The sequence below is a fragment of the Cnephaeus nilssonii genome, assembly GCF_951640355.1.
Source record: "Cnephaeus nilssonii genome assembly, chromosome: 15".
Lineage (NCBI taxonomy): Eukaryota > Metazoa > Chordata > Mammalia > Chiroptera > Vespertilionidae > Cnephaeus > Cnephaeus nilssonii.
The window spans coordinates 70,202,157-70,222,173 of record NC_137086.1 but is presented as its reverse complement, the minus strand read 5'-3'; the positions used below and the strand labels follow the sequence as shown (position 1 = coordinate 70,222,173).

At 50.0% G+C, this 20,017-nt stretch overlaps 1 protein-coding gene across 1 annotated transcript; it reads left to right on the top strand.

The window, feature by feature from the left end:
* The first annotated feature begins 3,865 nt into the window (after positions 1-3,865).
* On the top strand, positions 3,866-19,905 carry CNOT11 (CCR4-NOT transcription complex subunit 11). Its single transcript, XM_079792899.1, has 7 exons — positions 3,866-4,502; positions 6,862-7,026; positions 11,312-11,464; positions 13,239-13,441; positions 15,762-15,964; positions 18,653-18,749; positions 18,831-19,905. The coding sequence occupies exons 1-7, from the start codon at positions 4,013-4,015 to the stop codon at positions 19,026-19,028; spliced, it is 1,509 nt and encodes a 502-aa protein (XP_079649025.1). The 5' UTR covers positions 3,866-4,012; the 3' UTR covers positions 19,029-19,905.
* The last annotated feature ends 112 nt before the right edge of the window (positions 19,906-20,017 follow it).

The following is a 20,017-nucleotide window of genomic DNA, read 5'->3' as shown; positions in this document are numbered from 1 at the left end:
GGTTTGGGTTAATTTGCATACTCGCTGATTGGATGGTGGGCGTGGCTTGTGGGTGTGTCAGAGGTATGGTCAATTTTCATATTTGTCTATTGTTAGGTAGGACTGGAGGCCTGATGCACTAGAAGATTCGTGCAAGAATGGGCCTTCCTTCCCCTGGCTGTCGGCACCGCCTTTGCTCTGGCAAGAGCCACCTTTCCGCCTTCCCATGCTGCCCAGAGGCCCTGAGTGGCTGGGGTGGTGCGGAACGCCTGCATCCTGCCCTGCCCTCGGCCGCTTGGCACCTGCGTATGCAAATTAACCCACCATCTTTGTTGGGTTAATTTGCATACTTACTTCTGATTGGCTGGTGGGCGTCGCAAAGGTACGGTCAATTAACATGTTACTCTTTTATTAGGTAGATAGACTAGAGGCCAAGTTCATGAAATTCGTGCATGGGTAGGGTCCCTAGCGGCTGCTGGCCAGGGCCTCCCTTCCCCTGGCTGCCTGCCGCCCCCCTCTTGTTGGGGCCCATTGGGGCTGGCTGCGCCTCCACTGCCAGTGCCGCCATGTTTCGTGCTCCCTCCTGGCGGTCACTGCACATCTAACTTCTGGTCAGTCGATTCCTGCCTGTAGGGACAATTTGCATACTAGCCTTTTATTATATAGCACAACAGGCCCAGTGCAGGAAATTTGTGCACTGGGGAGGGGGGGTCCCTCAGCCCAGCCTGCTCCCTCTCACAGTCTGAGAGCCCTGAGGGGATGTCCTACTGACGGCTTAGGCCTGCTCCCCACGGCCTCCCTCTGTGGGCTGATCAGGGGAAGGCGCCACTCCCATCACCCTGCTGCTGCTGCCACTGCCAGCCACCAAGGTGTTTTCATCAACATGGACTCCAGTCCCTTCACCACGAAAAAATGACAACTTTCTTTAGGCATTTTCAAGATGTGTCTTTCATAGGATATGACATTTCTTTCTTTTTTATCCTCACCTGAGGATATTTTTCCATTGATTTTTAGAGAGCGTGGAAGAGAGAGGGAAAGACAGAGAGAAACATCAATGTGAGAAGGATACTTCAATTGATTGCCTCCTGCATGAGCCCTGACCTGGGCCCTGACAAGGGAAGAGCCTGCAACCTAGGTACATGCCCTTGATCAGAATCGAACCTGGACCCTGTGGTCCGCAGGCCAAGGTTCTATCCACTGACCCGAACTGGCTAGGGCAGGATATGACATTTCTTAGCCCCTCCAGCAGCGGACCTTTGTTTTCTACCAGGAGTGAGGTGGAGAAACCCTAGATCACCTTCTTGGATTCTTATCACCAAAGTTACCAAGAACGCTGCGAGTGGCATACCAGGAGCTTAGCCAATGAGCAGTTGGAAAAGGTGTTTCCTCTGCAGCTCATGCGCAGAGGTGTGTGTGCTGGGGCCGGGTGGTGGCTGCAGCTTGGTAAGCCTTCCTGCCTCTCCGCTCTGGGGCTGAGCCATCCATGGCTTGCCTCACAGTGCAAGCAGTCCCCTCCCATCCATCTGCACATGCAACCTCCTCCTGAGCCGGTCGTGACTATTATAATGTCCCAGCTACTTTGCTTATTACCTCTTTATATATATACTAGAGACCCGTTGCATGAAAATTCATGCACTGGAGGGGGTGGTCCCTCAGCCCAGCCTGCACCCTCTCACAGTCCAGGAGCCCTCAGGGGCAGGAGGTGAACCCGGTGATCAGGGGAAGGCGACACCCCATCACACCTCTGCTGCTGCCACTGCCGGCAGCGCAAGCCTCGGCTGGCTCTGGTTACCTGAGCCTCGGGCGGCCCTGGGCAGCCGCCATCTGAGGCTTGCCTGCGCCTCAGGCCGGCCCTGGGAGGAGGCTGAGGGGTCTGGGGAACTCCGGAGGCAGGTGTGTTGAGTGGCTGGGCCCACCTGGGGACAGGCCGGCCTTACCGCGTGTCTGCAACTCTGGCAGGGCTGAGGAGACTGGGCACTGCCATCTTGTGGCTGTGGGCACCAGTCTTTGAGGGCGTGACAGTAATTAGCATATTCCCTCCTTATTGGCTGTGGGCACCACCATCTTTGAGGGCAGGGCAGTCAATTAGCATATCCCCTCCTTATTGGCTGTGGGCGCCGCCATCTTTGCAACGGCATGAGGGTCAATTAGCATATTCCCTCTTTATTAGATAGGACAGAAGATTAGATGGGATACTGCCCAATTTATTAATCCTTCAAAAAAGCCAATTAGGCCCTAGCCAGTTTGGCTCAGTGGATAGAGTGTCAGCCTTCGGACTGAAGGGTCCCAGGTTTGATTCTGGTCAAGGGCATATGGCTGGGTTGCAGGCTCGGTCCCCAGTGGAGGTCATGCAGGAGGCAGTCAATCAACGAGTCCCTCTCATCATTGATGTTTCTCTCTCTTCCTCTCTGAAATCAATAAAAATATATTTTAAAAAAAAGCTAATTAGATCTTCAAATTCACTGTGTTGAATTTTTTTAACAGCTGCTTTAGGAATGTTAATTGGCAGGATCTTTCTGAAGGGCATCTATCAAGTAACTGAAGAAGCCTTAAAAATATGCATACCTCATGACCCAGCAATTTCCACCGTTTCAATTTTACTTTAGAAGGTGGCACTTAAGTTGGTAATTACTGAGCACTGTTGAGTGCAGACTGGATTTCCAAAACGGGCCTGGTGGAAATGAATCACTGGTGAGGTAAATGCCTGCAGGCTTCTGTAGGTCCAGGAAGGAACTGGGCAAGTCTGGGAAATGCCACTGGCATTTCTCAGCTGAGTGCACACGAGAGTCACTTGCAGTGGTGTTTTTGCTTTTTGTCTGGAATTCCTGAGTTAACAGTCATCATCTCTGGGGTTGGGACCAGGCACTAAGACACCTCAGGGCTTTCAACGTGCAACCAAGACCCAGAATCAGCATCCTAGAGCAGGCTAAGTAAAGAGTTGTAAAAAAAAAAAAAATTGCAAAACAATTTTGTAAATGAGTATTTATTGGAAAAACTTCTCTGAAATCTTGTTAAAATGACCATGTACAAAAGCTCTCATGCAATTTGATTCCATTTCTGCAAAACGGAGTATAAGACTGGAAATTAACTTCGGTTGAGTAACATAGCTCATGTACTAAAGGGGCCACGAAACCTGACAAGCTGGCGGGGGCGGGGAGGGGGACCTGCATGCGGCCTTACCAACTCAGAGACTTCAAGTAGCCACACAGGATGGTGTGAAATTAAAACCCTTAAACTATTTTTCCCTAACAGAGGCCAATCTTCACCTGAACTGAGCCTGTCTGCTGTTTATGCATCTAGGATAACATACCTGACAACATGCCTTTGCAGTAACTAAGTAACTTCTCTTTTTACACAGCCCTCAAATCACAGGCACCCACCAGAGCGGAGACCACAAATCCTCTCACTGTCACCATCCTGCACCCACCTAAGTAAAAGAAGCCTGTGTCTATCATTTCAGTTCATCCAGTCCCAGAGGTTCCCCCACTGTGCCTTCTCCCGCCTCCCTAATCTATCAGCAATGGATTTTATGTAGCCAATCTTACGTCTTCTAATTGTAATGTAAAAAATAAGGTTCAAAAGTGCCATTTTCCTGAGCGTGTTCTCAATCCCTTGAGGTTTTGCTTCCCAGCAATGGTCAGTTTAGCTGAAATAAACTCACAAAACCCGTGATTCTCTCTCTAAAACCAATAAAAACATTAAAAAGGTTTGAACGTTTCTTTCCTTGACAGCACTTACTGCGACTCTGCGGTGCGGGAACTGCCCGGGGAGCTCGCTCACGCGGCCGTCAGGCCGGATGTGTTTGGGGGGGGGGGGGGGGGAGGTGACGCAAGGCCCGACCCACTTCCGGTCCCGCCGAAGCCATTTCCGGATCCTCCCGTCCTGCTCCTCCCCCTCTCCGTGGTGGCGGTTTGGCTTCCCGGCTCGGCGTGCGACGCTGTCGTGAGGGCGCGCTTTACGGCCGGGCGCGGAGCCAGCGCCGAGCCACTCCTGGGGAGCGCTGCGGGGGGGAGCGGTGCGGCGGGCGAGGTGGATGCGTGGCGGCGGGGCGGGCGCGGCGACTGGCCGGCTTCCCACAGCCGCGGACCAAAGCGGGGCTCGCGAGGCGGCGGCGGCATCCAGGGGCGGCCCGGGGGGCTCGGGCGGCGGCAGAGGCCCGGGCGGCGGCGGCGGCGGTCCCGCGGGCAGGATGAGCCTGAGCCCCAAGGAGCTGTCGAGCCTGCTGAGCATCATCTCGGAGGAGGCGGGCGGCGGCAGCACGTTCGAGGGCCTGTCCACCGCCTTCCACCACTACTTCAGCAAGGCGGACCACTTCCGCCTGGGCTCGGTGCTGGTGCTGCTGCTGCAGCAGCCCGACCTGCTGCCCAGCGCGGCGCAGCGGCTCACGGCGCTCTACCTGCTCTGGGAGATGTACCGCACCGAGCCGCTCGCCGCCAACCCCTTCGCCGCCAGCTTCGCGCACCTGCTCAACCCCGCGCCGCCCGCCCGCGGCGGCCAGGAGCCCGACCGGCCTCCGCTCTCAGGTGGGCGGCCGCCGCCGGTGCGGGAGGGGGCTGCGGGGTCGCCCCGCGCCTCGGGGCCTTCGCCGCGGGCCGGGACCTCTGACTTGCTCGCCGCCCTCCCCAGCCCCGGCGCGCAGCGTGTAGTGGCGGGTCCTGCCGCCCAGGGGGCTCCTCTCCGCGGCCCGGGCCCCGCCTCGCGGCGCCGTGTGGCGCTGGACGTGCGTAGTTTCTTAAAAACCCGCCCGAGGGGCGGGACGCGTCTAGGGACCAGCTGGGTCACCCCTGGCGCTGAGCCTCGGACGAGTAAACGGGGCCCTGGCTCAGAACCCGAGGAAGTGGTCGGCGAGGACACGTTAATTAGCGTTTGGAAACTTTGCAGCCGGCTCCGTTGGCGGTTAGGAGTCCTTGGATAATGCGATGGGAGCAGAGGGTCGTCTCAGGTTCAAGGCCAGGTCAGGAGACGCATGATTGCTGGGCGTTTTAGAAGATGCCCGGTAACATCTCTTGTGCGTGTGCAACATCTGTGAGGTGGGGTCGAGGGGAGACCACCTCTTTTTTTTTAAACTGTTGATGCTTTATGCGATTCGCAGCCAGCAGAGGAGAAAGGCACAGGGGGTGCGAGGGTCCCTGGGAGACGGCCAAGGACCAGTGTAGGGGGCGCACTTGGTCTTAACTCCAGCGGCAAAGGTCAGTCCAAGGCAGGTGCTGATGCGGGGAGTCAGGGTTAAGGCCGCGGGTTTGAGGTGGCCCAGCGGGCTCCGCGTGAAGCTCGCCTGCGGCCCTGCCCGGAGCCTGGAGGAGAGCTTCTGGCCTGTTCCCTGCTCCGCGCTGGTCCGAAGGGGAACCTGCGGTGGATGAGAGGCCTTAGACCTGGCTTTCAGGAGGTTTGAGGATGCCCGAGAGTGCATGCAACATGTATATGCGTGTTGTCCCCCCGCCCCCCAAGGTGCCCGTAGAGGAGGAAACCGGGACAGGTTGGGATTTAGGTCACAAGGCCCTTTGAATTCCTCAGACAGGTTAGACAAAGGCGTAATGATTTATATGATGTCATTCTCAAATCTGAGGAGTCTAAACATAAACCTAGACAGTAGATTTCATTGCAAACACAATTTTCCCAGGGAAGGAATCCTTGGGTTGCTTATTTTCTCTCTATACCTGAGTTTTTTTTATCTGAAAATGCAGACAGTAAGTAAAATGCCACATTCTAGCTGGTAGAATTATTATGAGGAATAAAAGTGTCTTGGTAAGTGCTACCCACTATCAGAACTACTTTTATTAAGTTAGCTAGGGATGGTGCTGAAATACACAGCAGGGAATGTCAGTGCCCAGGCGGAAGGGACGGGACACCTAGGTGAGCCTCTCATGGGTGTATATTGTAAACTTCTGATGATTCTGATGCGGAGCCAGGGGTGAGAATGTTTGTGGAAGTAAATAAGAAGGCTTCCCTATAATCCAGAAAGTCGTAGGCTGGCTGGGGAGACGTGACCCTAGTCCACAGTGTGGTAGGGCTGTGCCAGACGCCATCTCCAGAATGCTGGGCCTGCAGGCTCCGAGGAGTGACGGTTTGCTGGGTACTGATTGGAGGTGGTGGGAGGGAGGGAGGGGCGGGGCCCTGTAGGTCTCAGAGAACGTGGAGTATTGGGTGTTTTGGAATCTGGAATCAGAAGCTGAGGTTTTATGCAGCTGCAGCATTAAGTAGTGTCACAGGTTAAGTAGTGTAAGCAGCTTTGTTCCTAGAAATCTAACTAAAAGGTAAGTGGGAGTGTGGACTGTGGGTCCTGGGTCAGCAGAGTCAGAACCGGGAGCTTGGGAAACCAGGAAGGCTGCCCTGTATGTGGTCCAGGCAGGAGGAGGGAGAGGGGATGGTGAGTGGGGGAGTCTGGCAGTGTTGCTTTGGTGGGATGGATGGGGCTCGGTGCGCAGGCGAACATGGGACGAAAAGGAAGCGGCCTCACACGGGACATTGTAGCTGCGCTGTGTACTGAGGCAGGGAGGGAAGGCATGGGCGTTGCCGGCGACTGCTTCCTTGTCTCTAACCTCCACACAGTTGCTGGTAGCAGAGGAAAAGCATTTTGGAATGTTGTAGTTTTATATTTGTTTTCGCTTGCCGTACGTAAGCTTTGGCCTTTGCAGGAATTGAGGCATGTTAAAAACAAAATTATTAATAATTATAGAAATCTTAAGTTTCATTGATATTGCCACAAATCAAATGACATTTAATTATATTTTCATAAATATATATTTGAGTAACAAACTTCAAATAATTTTGTCTTTAAACATACATAAGTTGAGATGGCAAGTAGCAAATGCTAATTTTACCAGATTCATGTTAATTTGTTAAAATAACCACTGGAGAAATTGTTCTACATCTTTGTTTCAGGATTTTTACCTCCTATCACTCCGCCAGAGAAGTTTTTTCTTTCCCAGCTAATGCTGGCACCCCCCAGGGAACTCTTCAAAAAGACACCGCGACAGATTGCCCTGATGGACGTCGGGAACATGGGCCAGTCTGTGGACATCAGCGGGCTTCAGCTGGCCTTGGCTGGTGAGGAGGGATTGGTGACTTGGGCATTTCTGTGTATTATATTAGGACTTTTTTCTTAAGTTACTCTCCTTCACATGCAGGTCTGTGGCTGTGCTAACAGATTAGTATTTTCCATGAAAAACGTCGCTCCAGTCCTTTGGCTGGGGTGGTGGTGGGAGGGAGGGGAGGCCCTGCAGTCGCAAGGAACTGGGAGTATTGGACGTCTTGAAATCTGGACTCAGAAGCGGAGAGATTTTGTGCAGCTGGAGGGTAGGATACATGGGGAATTCAAGAGACGAGAATAGAAAAACCCTTCATAATCTGTGTTCATTTTGAGTTTTCACTTGAATGGATTGCTTTTTCAATTTAAGAAGAACCACCGAATAAAATTTAGTCTGTTAAAAACATAAAAAAGATGTTCCTCATGTCAGTTCTGCTCAAAGTGAGATCACACATTCAATGCAATTCCTATAAAGTTATGTTTTGCAGAAATAGAAAAACCCATCATAAAATTCCATGTGGAATCTCCAGGGATGCTGAGGAGCCAAAACGGTGTTCTCTGGGCACCATTGTTGATCATTTGACCATGTCTGGGAGGACTTATTCCTGGCACTTCTGTTCTGTGTGTATTCCGGTGCCACACTTTCGGGTATAGTGGCTTCATAATGAGTTTTAAGAATAGGAAGTGCGAGACCTCCATTTTGTTCTTCTGTTTCAAGATGGTTTGGGCAACTTCTGTGCTGCCCATCCAGGCAAATGCGTGGTGCTCTGGAAACCAGTGTGCTGTGATAGAAAACAGGGCAGTCGGAGTGAAGGGGAAGAGGCACCTGCTGCCTGCTCTAAACAGAAGTACAGATGCTTGGGTCTCACCGCTGAGAGTGATTCATTAGGGAAACTAATATGTAGGCAGATTTGTGAGCCCTTGACCTTGTGACTAAATGAGCCACGTATTAATTCTGGCAGTGCCCCCAGTCTTAGACTAAATACACCTGTGACATTGGCTGCTTATATAAGGTGACACCTTCCTGTAAACTGCTTTTTCCTTGCAGCATTCTGACCTCACTTCTTAACTACTGGGTATTAACAGTATAATAATGGTTATTTTTTGAAGTCCAGAAAAAGCTTTTCAAGACTTTTAAGGTTGAAGGTACACAGAAGTGCTTATTATTCTCTAGTGCCAGATTCAACCTATTAACAGAAATAAGATGATACTTTCCAGAACCAAAGGTAGTATGAAAACAGGGTACAGAGGTGATAGACAGTTTCAGTGGCCTTACCTTCAGAAGTGATATATGTCTTGAGGATGCTAGCTTTGTGTTCAACAATGTGAGAACCAAATCTGACCCTCCACTTGTGATGACGTGAGTCAGCCTGTGAGAAGTGTTAAGGTGTGTCAAGCTCAGAAAGGAATACGTGACTAGAGTAGGATTGAGAAGCTAGGCCGAGTGGCTGGCGAAGCCTGCTGCTCGCTGTCCCCTACCCAAATTTAAGATGTCGTAAGCCATTCGCTTCCCGCGTGGGGGAAGAGAAAAGGCAGGTCCACCTATCTCACTGGAACTAGCGACACAGATCCTCTTCGCAGAGGCCTGAAACTCGGATCTCTCAGCGGATCCATGGACCAAAGGGTGTGTGTGTGTGTGTGTGAGTGTGTGTGCGCGCGCGTGCATCCATCCAGAAATGGAATTGCTGTATCATATGGTAGCTCTATTTTTAACTTTTTGAGGAATCTCCATACTGTTTTGTGGGAACCCCTTTCACGGCCCGTGTGGTTCAGGGTTCCGGTTCCGGTTCGGGTTCTGAAGAAGGCCGCACAATTTGGGAATATTGGGGGCCAGGCTGGAGCCCAAGAGAGGACTACACCCCGCCCTGGCCTTGCTATCCCTTTTATTAAGACTCTGGGATACACCCATAGCCTTTAGGCAGGAAACTCCAGTAACAGAAATTTACATAAGACAAACAGGTGGAGGCTGCTTCAGCTAACAATGTCTCAACTAAACCGTGAGTGATTAGCTCTGACCTTTCAGAGCATTTAAGGTTGACCAGCCTTCCGGGTTTCCTGTGCACATCTTTCTGTTAGTGAGACAATGATCGGTTTCGGCACTGTTTTCTATAGTAGCCGCACCAATTTACATTTCCTCTAACAGTACATGAAGGTTCCCTTTTCTCTATATCCTTGCCAGCATTTATCATCGCAACTTCTTTTTAATATATATTTTGAAATTTAAGAATTAAAAAAAATATTTTTATTGATGTCAGAGGATGGGAGAGGGAGAGAGAGATAGAAACATCAATGATGAAAGAGAATCATTGATCTGCTGCCTCCTGCATGCCCCACACTGGAGATTGAGCCCATAACCTGGGCATGTGCCCTGATGGGAAATTGAACTGTGACATCCTGGTTCATAGGTCGAAGCCCAACCACTGAGACACAACAGCCAAGCTTTTTTTTTTTTTTTTTTTTTAATTTTCTTTTTTAGAGAGAGAGAGAGAAAATAAAACATTGGTTTGTTGTTCCACTTATTTATGCATTCCTTGGTTGCTTCTTGTATATGCCCTGACTGGGGATCAAACACACAGCCTTGGCATATTGGGATGACGCTCTAGCCAACTGAGCTACCTAACCAGGTTTCGTGTTTTTGCTGACAGCCGTTCTGACGTGTGTGGCGATACCTCATTGTGGTTTGGATTTGTGTTTCTTTGATGATTAGTGACATTGAGCATCTTTTCATGGCCACCTGTCCTTTTTGGGAAAATGGGTCTTCAGACCGTTTGCCCATTGTTTTGGATTTGTTTTGTTTTGTTAATCCTCACCAGAGGATATTTTTTCCATTGATTTTTAGAGAGAGTGGAGGGGAGGAAGGTGTGGGGAGGGAGAGAGAAAGAGAGAGAGAGAGAGAGAGAGAGAGAGAAAGAGAAAGAGCCCGGTTGTCCTGGCTCAGTGGTTGAGCATTGACCTATGAACCAGGATGAGGGCACATGCCCAGGTTGCAGGCTGGATCCCCAGTGGTGCATGCAGGAGGCAGCCAATCAATGATTCTCTCATCACTGATGTTTCTATCTCTCTCTCCCTCCTTTCCTCTCTGAAATAAATAAAAATATATTTTAAAAAAGAAAGAGAAACATCGATGTGAGAAAAACACATCGATTGGTTGCCTCATGCACCCACCCGGACTGGGGTCGGGGAAGCAAACCTACACCCCAGGTGCATGTCCCGGACTGGGAGCCGTGATGCCCTGACCGAGCCACACCCGTTGGCCAGGACGCCCACTTTTTAATGGGGTTGTTTTTTGATAACGAGTTGTAAGTATATGTTCCATGTGGCGGAATACAAGTTCTTCATCTGCTCTACAGCTGATGGGCGTACTGATGCTGTGAACATGGTTGATACCGTCCTGGTGCACACGTGGCGGTTTCTGCTGGCTCAGACTGACCAGGTGGTGGGTGGGAAGTTGGTTTTCGAGTCGCTGTGCCAGTTGTCATGCCCATTAGCAGTGTGCCAGTCACCCAGCAGCCTCCTCTGCATTTGATATGTCAGGCTTGTTCATCTCTGCCAGTCTGGTGGGTGTGTAGTAACACCTTGTGTTTTAACTGACTTCTCCCTGGTTCCTAATGGGATTGGGAATTCTTTTCAAATGTTCATTGGCCATTCAGAATTTATGGTTTTTGTTTGTTTTTGTTATTTCTAATCCTCACCTGAGGACATGTTTTTATGGAATTTCGAGAGACAGGAAGGGAGAGGGAGGGAGAGAAACATCGATTGGTTGCCTCCCTCACACACCCCGAAGAGGGATTGAACCCGCAACCTTGGTGCACGGGACAATGTTCCACCCAAAGGAGCCACACCAGCCAGGTCCAGGCTTTTTGGTTTTTTAAAAGTAAAATGCTTGTTGAAGTCATTAGCCCGTGTTTCCCCATTTTAAAAAATTGATTTGTGCCCTGACCGGTTTGGCTCAGTGGATAGAGCGTCGGCCTGTGGACTGAAGGGTCCCAGGTTTGATTCCGGTCAGGGGCATGTACCTTGGTTGCGAGCACATCCCCAGTAGGGGGTGTGCAGGAGGCAGCTGATAGGTGTTTCTCTCCCATCGATATTTCTAACTCTCTATCCCTCTCCCTTCCTCTCTGTAAAAAATCAATAAATAAAATATATTTAAAAAATTGATTTGTAGGAGTTTCGAAGAAAAATACACATATTCTGAATCTGGCCCTTTGCTTATGTGTTGCAGGTAGCTTTCCGCAGTTAGTAGCCTGTCTGTTCATTCTTGAGGCGCCCTCAATTTTAAAATGTCCCCTTTTTTGACCTTTTCAGAACGCCAATCTGAATTGCCAACCCAAAGTAAGGCTAGCTTCCCTAGTATTCTCAGTGACCCCGACCCGGACTCTTCTAATTCTGGATTTGACAGCTCCGTTGCCTCTCAGATCACGGAAGCTTTAGTCAGTGGACCGAAGCCGCCTATTGAAAGTAGGTACATGTTTTATGCTCCTGGTTTTATTTTATCGTTGTCCTGAGTTGCTTTTCTAAAACATTGTTGGTTTCATTGCTGCTTAAACTAGAATCTAATGAGAAACTTCTTAGTATAGTGTCTAGAGCACAGCGGAGATGCTTGGTAAAAGTTCTCTTCTGTAATAAAATCACATACCAAATATTTATACATGTCTGTCATCAGCGTATGTGAAGATATAAATTCTCTTGATTTTACTGAAATGAGACTATTTTGTAGCTTATTGTCATTATACCTCTTTATTAATTTTATCACTATCGTTAATTTCTCCGTTGTAAAGTTCCTGATCTTATAGTTCTTAATTCAAGCAGAACACCGATTGAACTGAAGTATTAGAGTGGCATCTTGGTTTAGCGGCTTCTGTGTGGTTTTACTGGGGAAGGCCTGCTCTCTGCTGAGGGGTCCGAACAGGCTCTTCCCACCGCAGTGCCCCATGCGCCCGAAGCTCACACTGACTGTGCCATTTGCAGGAAGTCTCCGCGTCAGGGCGATACTGAAGTCTCAGCCGGTCACAGGTGTGCCTGAAGCTCACGCCCCTGGCGTGTAGCTCACAGGCCAGGCCCAGCGCTGACGCGTGGGCCACGCGAGGCAGTGGCAGCAGACCTGCAGACACGGTCAGGCACAGGCGCCCTCCCGCGGGCACCTGCGCGGGGCGTGCTCCCAGTGTTGGGAAACGCGGGTTCTGTTGGAAAGAGCGGCAGGTGCTAGTTCTGCGTGGGAATGAAAAGGTGGTGAGACATGTTCCTTCTTGGCCGAAGACAGACCTATTCAGTAAACGAGAGTGACTCTCAGACCCCCGCGGCTGGGTCCACAGCGGAACGGCCATCAGGCCGGGGGAGGGCCAGGGCGCGGCGTTGTGCAGCAGAAGCCCAGCGGCGTTCCTAGTGGGTTTCTAACTTGGAGAGCAATCGCGTTTATGACATAGTTGAAGTGTTGAGTCACTTTATTTTCCGGTTGTACTTTCACTGTTTTATGAAAATTAATATGGTATTGGTGAATTTATGGAAGATTCATTTGAAAATGTCAAGTCAGCCATACATTTAAAAAATATATATACTTTTACTGATTTCGGAGAGGAAGGGAGATGGGGAGAGAGATAGAAACATCCATGTTGAGAGAGAATCATTGATCAGTTGCCTCCTACTGGAGATTGAGCCAGCAGCCCTGGCATGTGCCCTGACCAGGAATCGAACTGTGACCTCCTGGTTCAAACGTCAATGTTCAGCCACTGAGCCTCCTTGTTCGTAGGTCGACACTCAACCACTGGGCAGCCATACATTTCCCCTGACATTGCATCTCCATGTGATTGCCACTTCGAGGTCGTAAGGTGCAGAGGCTGAGCTAGTACACATCATCGTGGTCTCGGGATAGGATAGGATGAGTGAGATCAAGTAGGGTTTCATTTTTCCCACCAAGAAACTTCCATCAGGAGGGGAGGTGGTGTCCTTCTGCCGTGGAGTGGTAACCGTGCTCGCAGGAAGGTTGTCCGCTCTTCTCCAAAAATACGGCGATTCGGTCTCTGGCATAATAATGTGTGTGCGCCCTTTCTTCTCTGTCACGAGTGAACCCTGACCTGCGTCCCTTGTGCGGTGGCTCTGAAGTCACAGTTTTATCATGCTGTTCTTACTAAAGGGTGTTGGTGTCCTTCATTGAGTGAAACGTGTGTGCGGTGCATACACGTGTGTGCGGTGTGAGCTCGCTGAGAGAAGCAGTCACGCTACTTCTCACTTACAGGCCATTTCCGGCCGGAGTTCATTCGTCCACCACCTCCACTCCACATCTGTGAGGACGAGCTGGCCTGGCTGAACCCGACAGAGCCCGACCATTCCATTCAGTGGGATAAGTCCATGTGCGTTAAGAATAGCACAGGTGTAGAGATCAAGCGAATAATGGCCAAAGCCTTCAAAAGCCCCTTATCTTCTCCTCAACAAACACAGGTAAACCTTTTCTCTAATCCGTCATGCGCTGGTTTTTGTTTTCTCGTTGGTGATCAGTGACCCCTAGGGCGACCCTGCTCACAGGAGCCAGCAGTGGGGAGTGTTGGGGTCTCGGAAGCTCTGCTCGGCCGCCCACTGGTGGGGCAGGAAGCTGATGAAATCCATGTACTGAAGTGTGTTTGGGGTCAGTGTGACTCTGGGGGTGGGGGAGGAGCTTGTTTTTGGGGACAATCCATGTGGCTCCTGAGAGCAAGCGGATTTCTCAGCCTGTCAGGGAGGAGGGAGGGAGTGAGGTGGGGTAATGCGCCCATCACACCGCTGGGTGGTGGTGGGTTTGAGGCTCACAGTGGGCCCTGCGGCCCTTGAGGGAAAGGCGGGGACTCCCTGGGGGGTGTCTGGTTGGTGACTCCGATCAGGTCGCACATCCACATGGGAAGTGCAGGTCCCACCAGACCCTCCGCTCCGAGGCAGGGCAAGCGGCTGGAGGCTCACTAGACTTCGAGGCCTTCCGAGCACAGCCCACTCTGGTCCACACAGGCACACGGGGCAGAACAGAGACAACTTTAAAGTAACAGTAATCGATTAGTGGGCTGGAAAGTTGTTTTTTAATTACAAAGTGTGCTTGTGACTTGAACCATAAATACTGCTAGCGGGTGGATTGCAAGAATGCTCCCCCTCTCCCCAGATTGCTCCCCCTCCCCAGCCTGCTCCCCCCTCTCCCCAGCCTGCTCCCCCCTCTCCCCAGCCTGCTCCCCCTCCCCAGGCTGCTCCCCCCCTCTCCCCAGCCTGCTCCCCCCTCCCCAGGCTGCTCCCCCCCTCTCCCCAGCCTGCTCCCCCCCCTCTCCCCAGCCTGCTCCCCCTCCCCAGGCTGCTCCCCCCTCCCCAGGCTGCTCCCCCCCTCTCCCCAGCCTGCTCCCCCCTCTCCCCAGCCTGCTCCCCCTCCCCAGGCTGCTCCCCCCTCCCCAGCCTGCTCCCCCTCCCCAGGCTGCTCCCCCCTCCCCAGCCTGCTCCCCCCTCTCCCCAGCCTGCTCCCCCCTCTCCCCAGCCTGCTCCCCCTCCCCAGGCTGCTCCCCCCTCCCCAGCCTGCTCCCCCCTCTCCCCAGCCTGCTCCCCCTCCCCAGGCTGCTCCCCCTCCCCAGGCTGCTCCCCCCTCTCCCCAGGCTGCTCCCCCCTCCCCAGCCTGCTCCCCCTCCCCAGGCTGCTCCCCCCTCCCCAGCCTGCTCCCCCTCCCCAGCCTGCTCCCCCTCCCCAGGCTGCTCCCCCCTCTCCCCAGGCTGCTCCCCCCTCCCCAGCCTGCTCCCCCTCCCCAGCCTGCTCCCCCTTCCCAGCCTGCTCCCTCTCTGGGCTTCCTTTTCCCACTTGGAGTGGGGCTGTGCAGTTGTTTTAGATGTCCCTCAATTCTCTACGGTCTGGGTTTTTTAGGGGAACTGGTTGGTAAATTACTATTATTATTATTATTATTATTATTTTAAAATATATTTTATTGATTTTAGAGAGGAAGGGAGAGGGAGAGAGAGATGGAAACATCAATGATGAGAGAGAATCATTGATTGGCTGCCTCCTGCATGCACCCCACTGGGGATTGAGCCCACAACCCAGGCATGTGCCCTTGGCCGGAATCGAACCTGGGACCCTTCAGTTATTCAAAAATAATTTACCAGCCCTCGCAGGCCAACACTCTATCCACTGAGCAAACCAGCGAGGGCTGGTAAATTATTTTTGACAGAAAAAGAAACACACAAAGGACTTAAGGACGCTGTTGTTATAATCCAGACAAATATTTCATTCAATCAGACAATATTGATTCTGGCTTAATGCCCAGGAGTCATCACTGGCACATTTATACACTGTCTTAATTTACCGCCTGGCCGGTGGCTCCGTTGGTTGGAGTGTCATCCCATACATCAAAAAGATTGGGGGTTTGATTCCCAGTCAGGGCACATTCCTATGTTTCTGGTTTGATCCCTGGTCAGGGCACGCATAGGAGGCAAACAATTGATGTTTCTCTCTCTCTCTCTCTCTCTCTCTCTCTCTCTCTCTCTCTCTCAAAATCAATAAAACATATCCTCAGGTGAGGAAAAAGTAATAACAATAATAGAGGTTGTTTATGTTTTAAAATCGTTATAATTCAAATGCAAATTGGAAAGTATCAAGTCATTATGATCATGGATTTCAGGGAAGAAATTTATGAAATTGGTTCAACACGGGTAATTTTGTAGTTGTTTGTAAATAAAATATGTGTTTTTGTAGACGGCAAGGGGAATGCCTACTTTGACTCAAGAACCTCTCTTATTTTTTTTAAAAAAAAACAAACACTTAGCTCCTTGGTGAGTTGGAAAAAGATCCCAAACTTGTTTATCATATTGGCCTCACGCCAGCCAAGCTTCCTGACCTGGTGGAGAACAACCCTCTCGTCGCCATAGAGATGCTGCTGAAGCTGATGCAGTCCAGCCAGATCACCGAGTACTTCTCCGTCCTGGTCAATATGGATATGTCTTTACATTCCATGGAAGTGGTGAACCGGTAAGTCCCTACGCATGGTCCGATGGGGCATGTAGAGACCGGATTACATGGCCAGCAGGGAAAACTACCACGAAGTTTTTTTCTGGTCTTAGCCTGAGAAAACCCAGTAAATAATAATCTGAGCCTTAGTGTTCACTGCATGTGAACTTAGCCTCCCCAGGAAAGAACCGAGAGGGTAGGATTTCAAATATTTAGCATTAATCCTATATAATAAAAGGCTAATATGCAAATAAACCGAACGACTAGTTGCTCTGATGTGCACTGACCACCAGGGGGCAGATGCTCAATGCAGGAGCTGCCCCCTGGTGGTCAGTGTGCTCCCACAGCGGGAGCGCAGCTCACCCAGAAGCCGGGCTCACGGCTGGTGAGTGCCTGTACTCATCAGCGGTGGCAGGAGCTTCTCCCTCCTCGGCGCTGGCAGTTGGACATCCTCTGAGGGCTCCCTGACTGCGAGAGGGTGCAGGCTGGGCTGAGGCCGCGCCCCTCCCCCCCAGGTGCATGAATTCCGTGCACTGGGCGGGCCTCTAGTAGACATATAATTGCTGAAATTTATTTCTCCCTATCGTTGTGTATTCTTGACCTCCACACAAACACAGATGTTGCGTTGGTTTTGGTTAGTGACTAGGTCATGGGAAAGGGGTTCAGAGCTGCGAGGGTCCTGAGAAAGGCGTCCTGGGAAGCCTTGCACTGTCCTCCCGCCCAACTCTCCTTACTCCTTTGTCCTTGACGGTCAGAAAAGTACAATGCCTTCCCTTCCTGACGTTTTATACCGTTTTCCTTAAGTATTTGTTTTAGGTAAGTTAGGATTTAATAGGTTTGGGGGCTAGCTCGGGAGCCTGTTTGTGCAGCTGTTTCATAGGGTGGCCATATGTCCAGGTGTCTTGGGTGGTCCCTGTTAGCCTTTCTCGGCCGCCTTTCACGTGGAGCCGTGTTGGGTGCTCAGCTACATTTACATGGTCCTGCTCTGTGGGAGCCCATTCCAAGTGCATGCCAATGGAACTTCAACGAGAGCACATTTTTTGAATGCCTGCTTCTGAGTTGGGGATTATTTTTAACCTATTTGAAGTTGTACTAAAGAACATGTCCTGTGCTCACTTTGGCAGCACATCCTGTATAATAAAAGGCTAATATGCAAATCAACCAAACGGTGGAACGACCGGTCGCTATGACATGCACTGTCCACTAGGGGGCAGATGCTCAACACAGGAGCTGCCCCCTGGTGGTCAGTGCGCTCCCACAGGGGGAGCACCACTCAGCCAGAAGCCCTGAGCTGGGCACACGACTGGTGAGCACAGTGGCGGTGGTGGGAGCCTCTCCCGCCTCCATGGCAGTAGGACATCCCCTGAAGGCTCCTGGACTGTGAGAGGGTGCAGGCCAGACTGAGGGACCCTCCCCCCCCCAAGTGCACCGGGCCTCTAGTGTACTATAATTGGAGCGATACAGATTAGCATGGCCCCTGTGCAAGGAGGACATGCAAATTCGTGAAGCATTCCATATTTAAAAAAAAATTAACTTTTAAGATAATAAACTAGTGAAAAAAGTGTAACTGAAGCCAGGTGACTCCAAGTACAGGGGCGGGAAAAGCAGCGTGGGGTTTTAGCTGTCCTCGCACAACTGGCAAGCTGCACATTTAAAGCACGCTGCTTCAGCCTTGAGGCCTTCTGTTAGAGTCCTCTATTTGGGGCTGAATTCGGCCAAGTCCATGGGGTTGACCGAGCCGAAGGTTCATTCTTCCCCTCGCCACGTTCTTGTGGAAGTTACTGCCAGACATTTGGCATCAAGTCCAAGAAGCACTCATTGATCTCAAGAACAAGACCTGCGCTCTGTGCCCTGACCAGTCATCGCGAGTCACCCTGAGTGGGAAACAGCTGTGGCCGCAGCAGCCTCGGGCGGAGTTTCCGCAGAGCCCAGTGGATAAAGTTCTAGACTTAAAACGTTTTGTTTCTTCCCGAAATGCATATGTATAGTTAGCATGAATACCTTGTTTTAATTTTCCCATAAACATTCCATGGAGTCCTTTTAAAAACACCAGCTTCCCCCTTTGAGACTCTGAGCTGATCTCCTGTACCCTGCCTTCTGTTAGCCTGCAGCCCGGCGCCCCGCCCCCAGGAGGTCCGAAGGGGTCGGTCTTGAGCGCCCTGTGAGCCCCTAGCTCCAAGCTTACTCCGACCACTGACACCTACTTAAGTGTCAAGTCATTCGTCCTTTTAAGACTTTTCCCCAACACTTGTCACTTACGTTATTACTCTTTTTGCAAGTGCCTCATTTTATCACTTAAATTATATTGTACAGTTTAGCTACTAAACTTAACACCTCCCTCACACACACTGCTTTGCATAGCACTTATATGTGATCGGGGTTTAGTAAATGAATGGAATCATTGTCAAGGTTATTAGAGCTTGGAAGAAATAACTGAATTGATTCAGCCAAAACAGACATGGTGCTCACAGAATTGGTTGCTTAATTCTGTGAGCACCATGTGATTGCAAAGTGACACTTAGAAAATGCAAGTGTCATTTATTAATAGATGGGCATGGCTCTTAGGTTTATTTACATGAGCATATTTAAAACTAGGTAAATAGGTCATCAGAGATTTACACTAAATGACCAAAGGAAACGTATTTTATGGTTAACAATATTCTTGGATGTTAGCATATAAAACAACCCTACTTTTCTACTCTGAAACAGACTGACTACAGCTGTTGACCTGCCTCCTGAGTTCATCCACCTTTATATATCCAATTGCATCTCTACTTGTGAACAGATTAAGGATAAGTATATGCAGGTAACTAATAGGAATTTTAGTAAATTTTATAAATAACCTGCCAAGCAAATGGGCACACTAAATTTTTCTTTTCTTTTTCAGAATCGTTTGGTGCGTCTTGTGTGTGTCTTTCTCCAATCCTTGATCCGGAACAAAATCATTAACGTGCAGGACTTGTTTATAGAAGTGCAGGCATTCTGCATTGAGTTCAGTAGGATCCGAGAAGCTGCTGGCCTTTTCCGGTTGTTGAAGACTTTGGACACGGGGGACACGCCTTCCGAGACCAAAATGTCAAAGTAGTACATCATCAGCACCACCTGTGTTCAGCTGGGCTGTGATGTCAGTTTTAACTGCTATAACCCTGAGTGGGTTGTTTGTTGTAATACATAAAAAACAACACTTTAGCTACTTAAAGCCAAGTTTTACTTTCCTGGATGACTTTTTCCTTCAGAAGAATTTTTGGTAAGAACTTGGAAAAATGTCTTTAGGTGTCGTACAGAAGGAATGGTTATCCAAAAGAAAGATTATTGCAAAAAGGTAGGTGAGGTCCTTAGCACTAAAAAGCAAGGTGTTTTTGTTAAAACAAATGGAGGCTGCTGATTAAGTCAAGAATCCAGCTTTCCTCAGGTTCCGATGTTAAACGTGTTTAATGAGAGAAAATGAAGGCTAAGACTTGGTTGTACTGACCTTGAGGTGAAATCAGTTCAATGTTTTTGGGTCAAGTGGCAAACAGAAGGTTGATCCTTGAACCCATTACAAAGGTAACTCTTTAACTTCTCATTAAGCAGAGTTTGAACCAAGGACATACTTGTAACTTCATCCTTTCTTGTTTTGAGGACTTAACAGATATAACAAGAATAAAGTCAATTCCTGCGCCTCTTATAAACATGGGAACTCTTAGGAACCTTGGTCAGGGTTACAATAGCTGGTATAGTTTTCTGTTTTGTTCTTTTTCTCGAGATGTTCTTTAGTTCTGTTATTAGTCTAGGATCATAATTTTTGAGGAGAAACATCGTCTGTGCTTTGGGAAGGAATCTCCCGAGGAATCGCCCTGTAGGCTGCTTGCCGAGTGGGCTCTGCCCTCTGCTGGGGGTGCAGGGAGGGCGTCGTGTGGGCTCAGATCCGCGTTAACTGGACAGCAGTGCCTTATATTAAAGTTGTTTTTTATAAACTCTGATTGGAATGCATTTTTTCTTGATTGTAAAAAATTATTCATGTACCAAGGTATTTTCAAAGCACATACTGTTAAACCTTGTTTCTTAAACGTCTCTCATCTCAAACAATTCAGT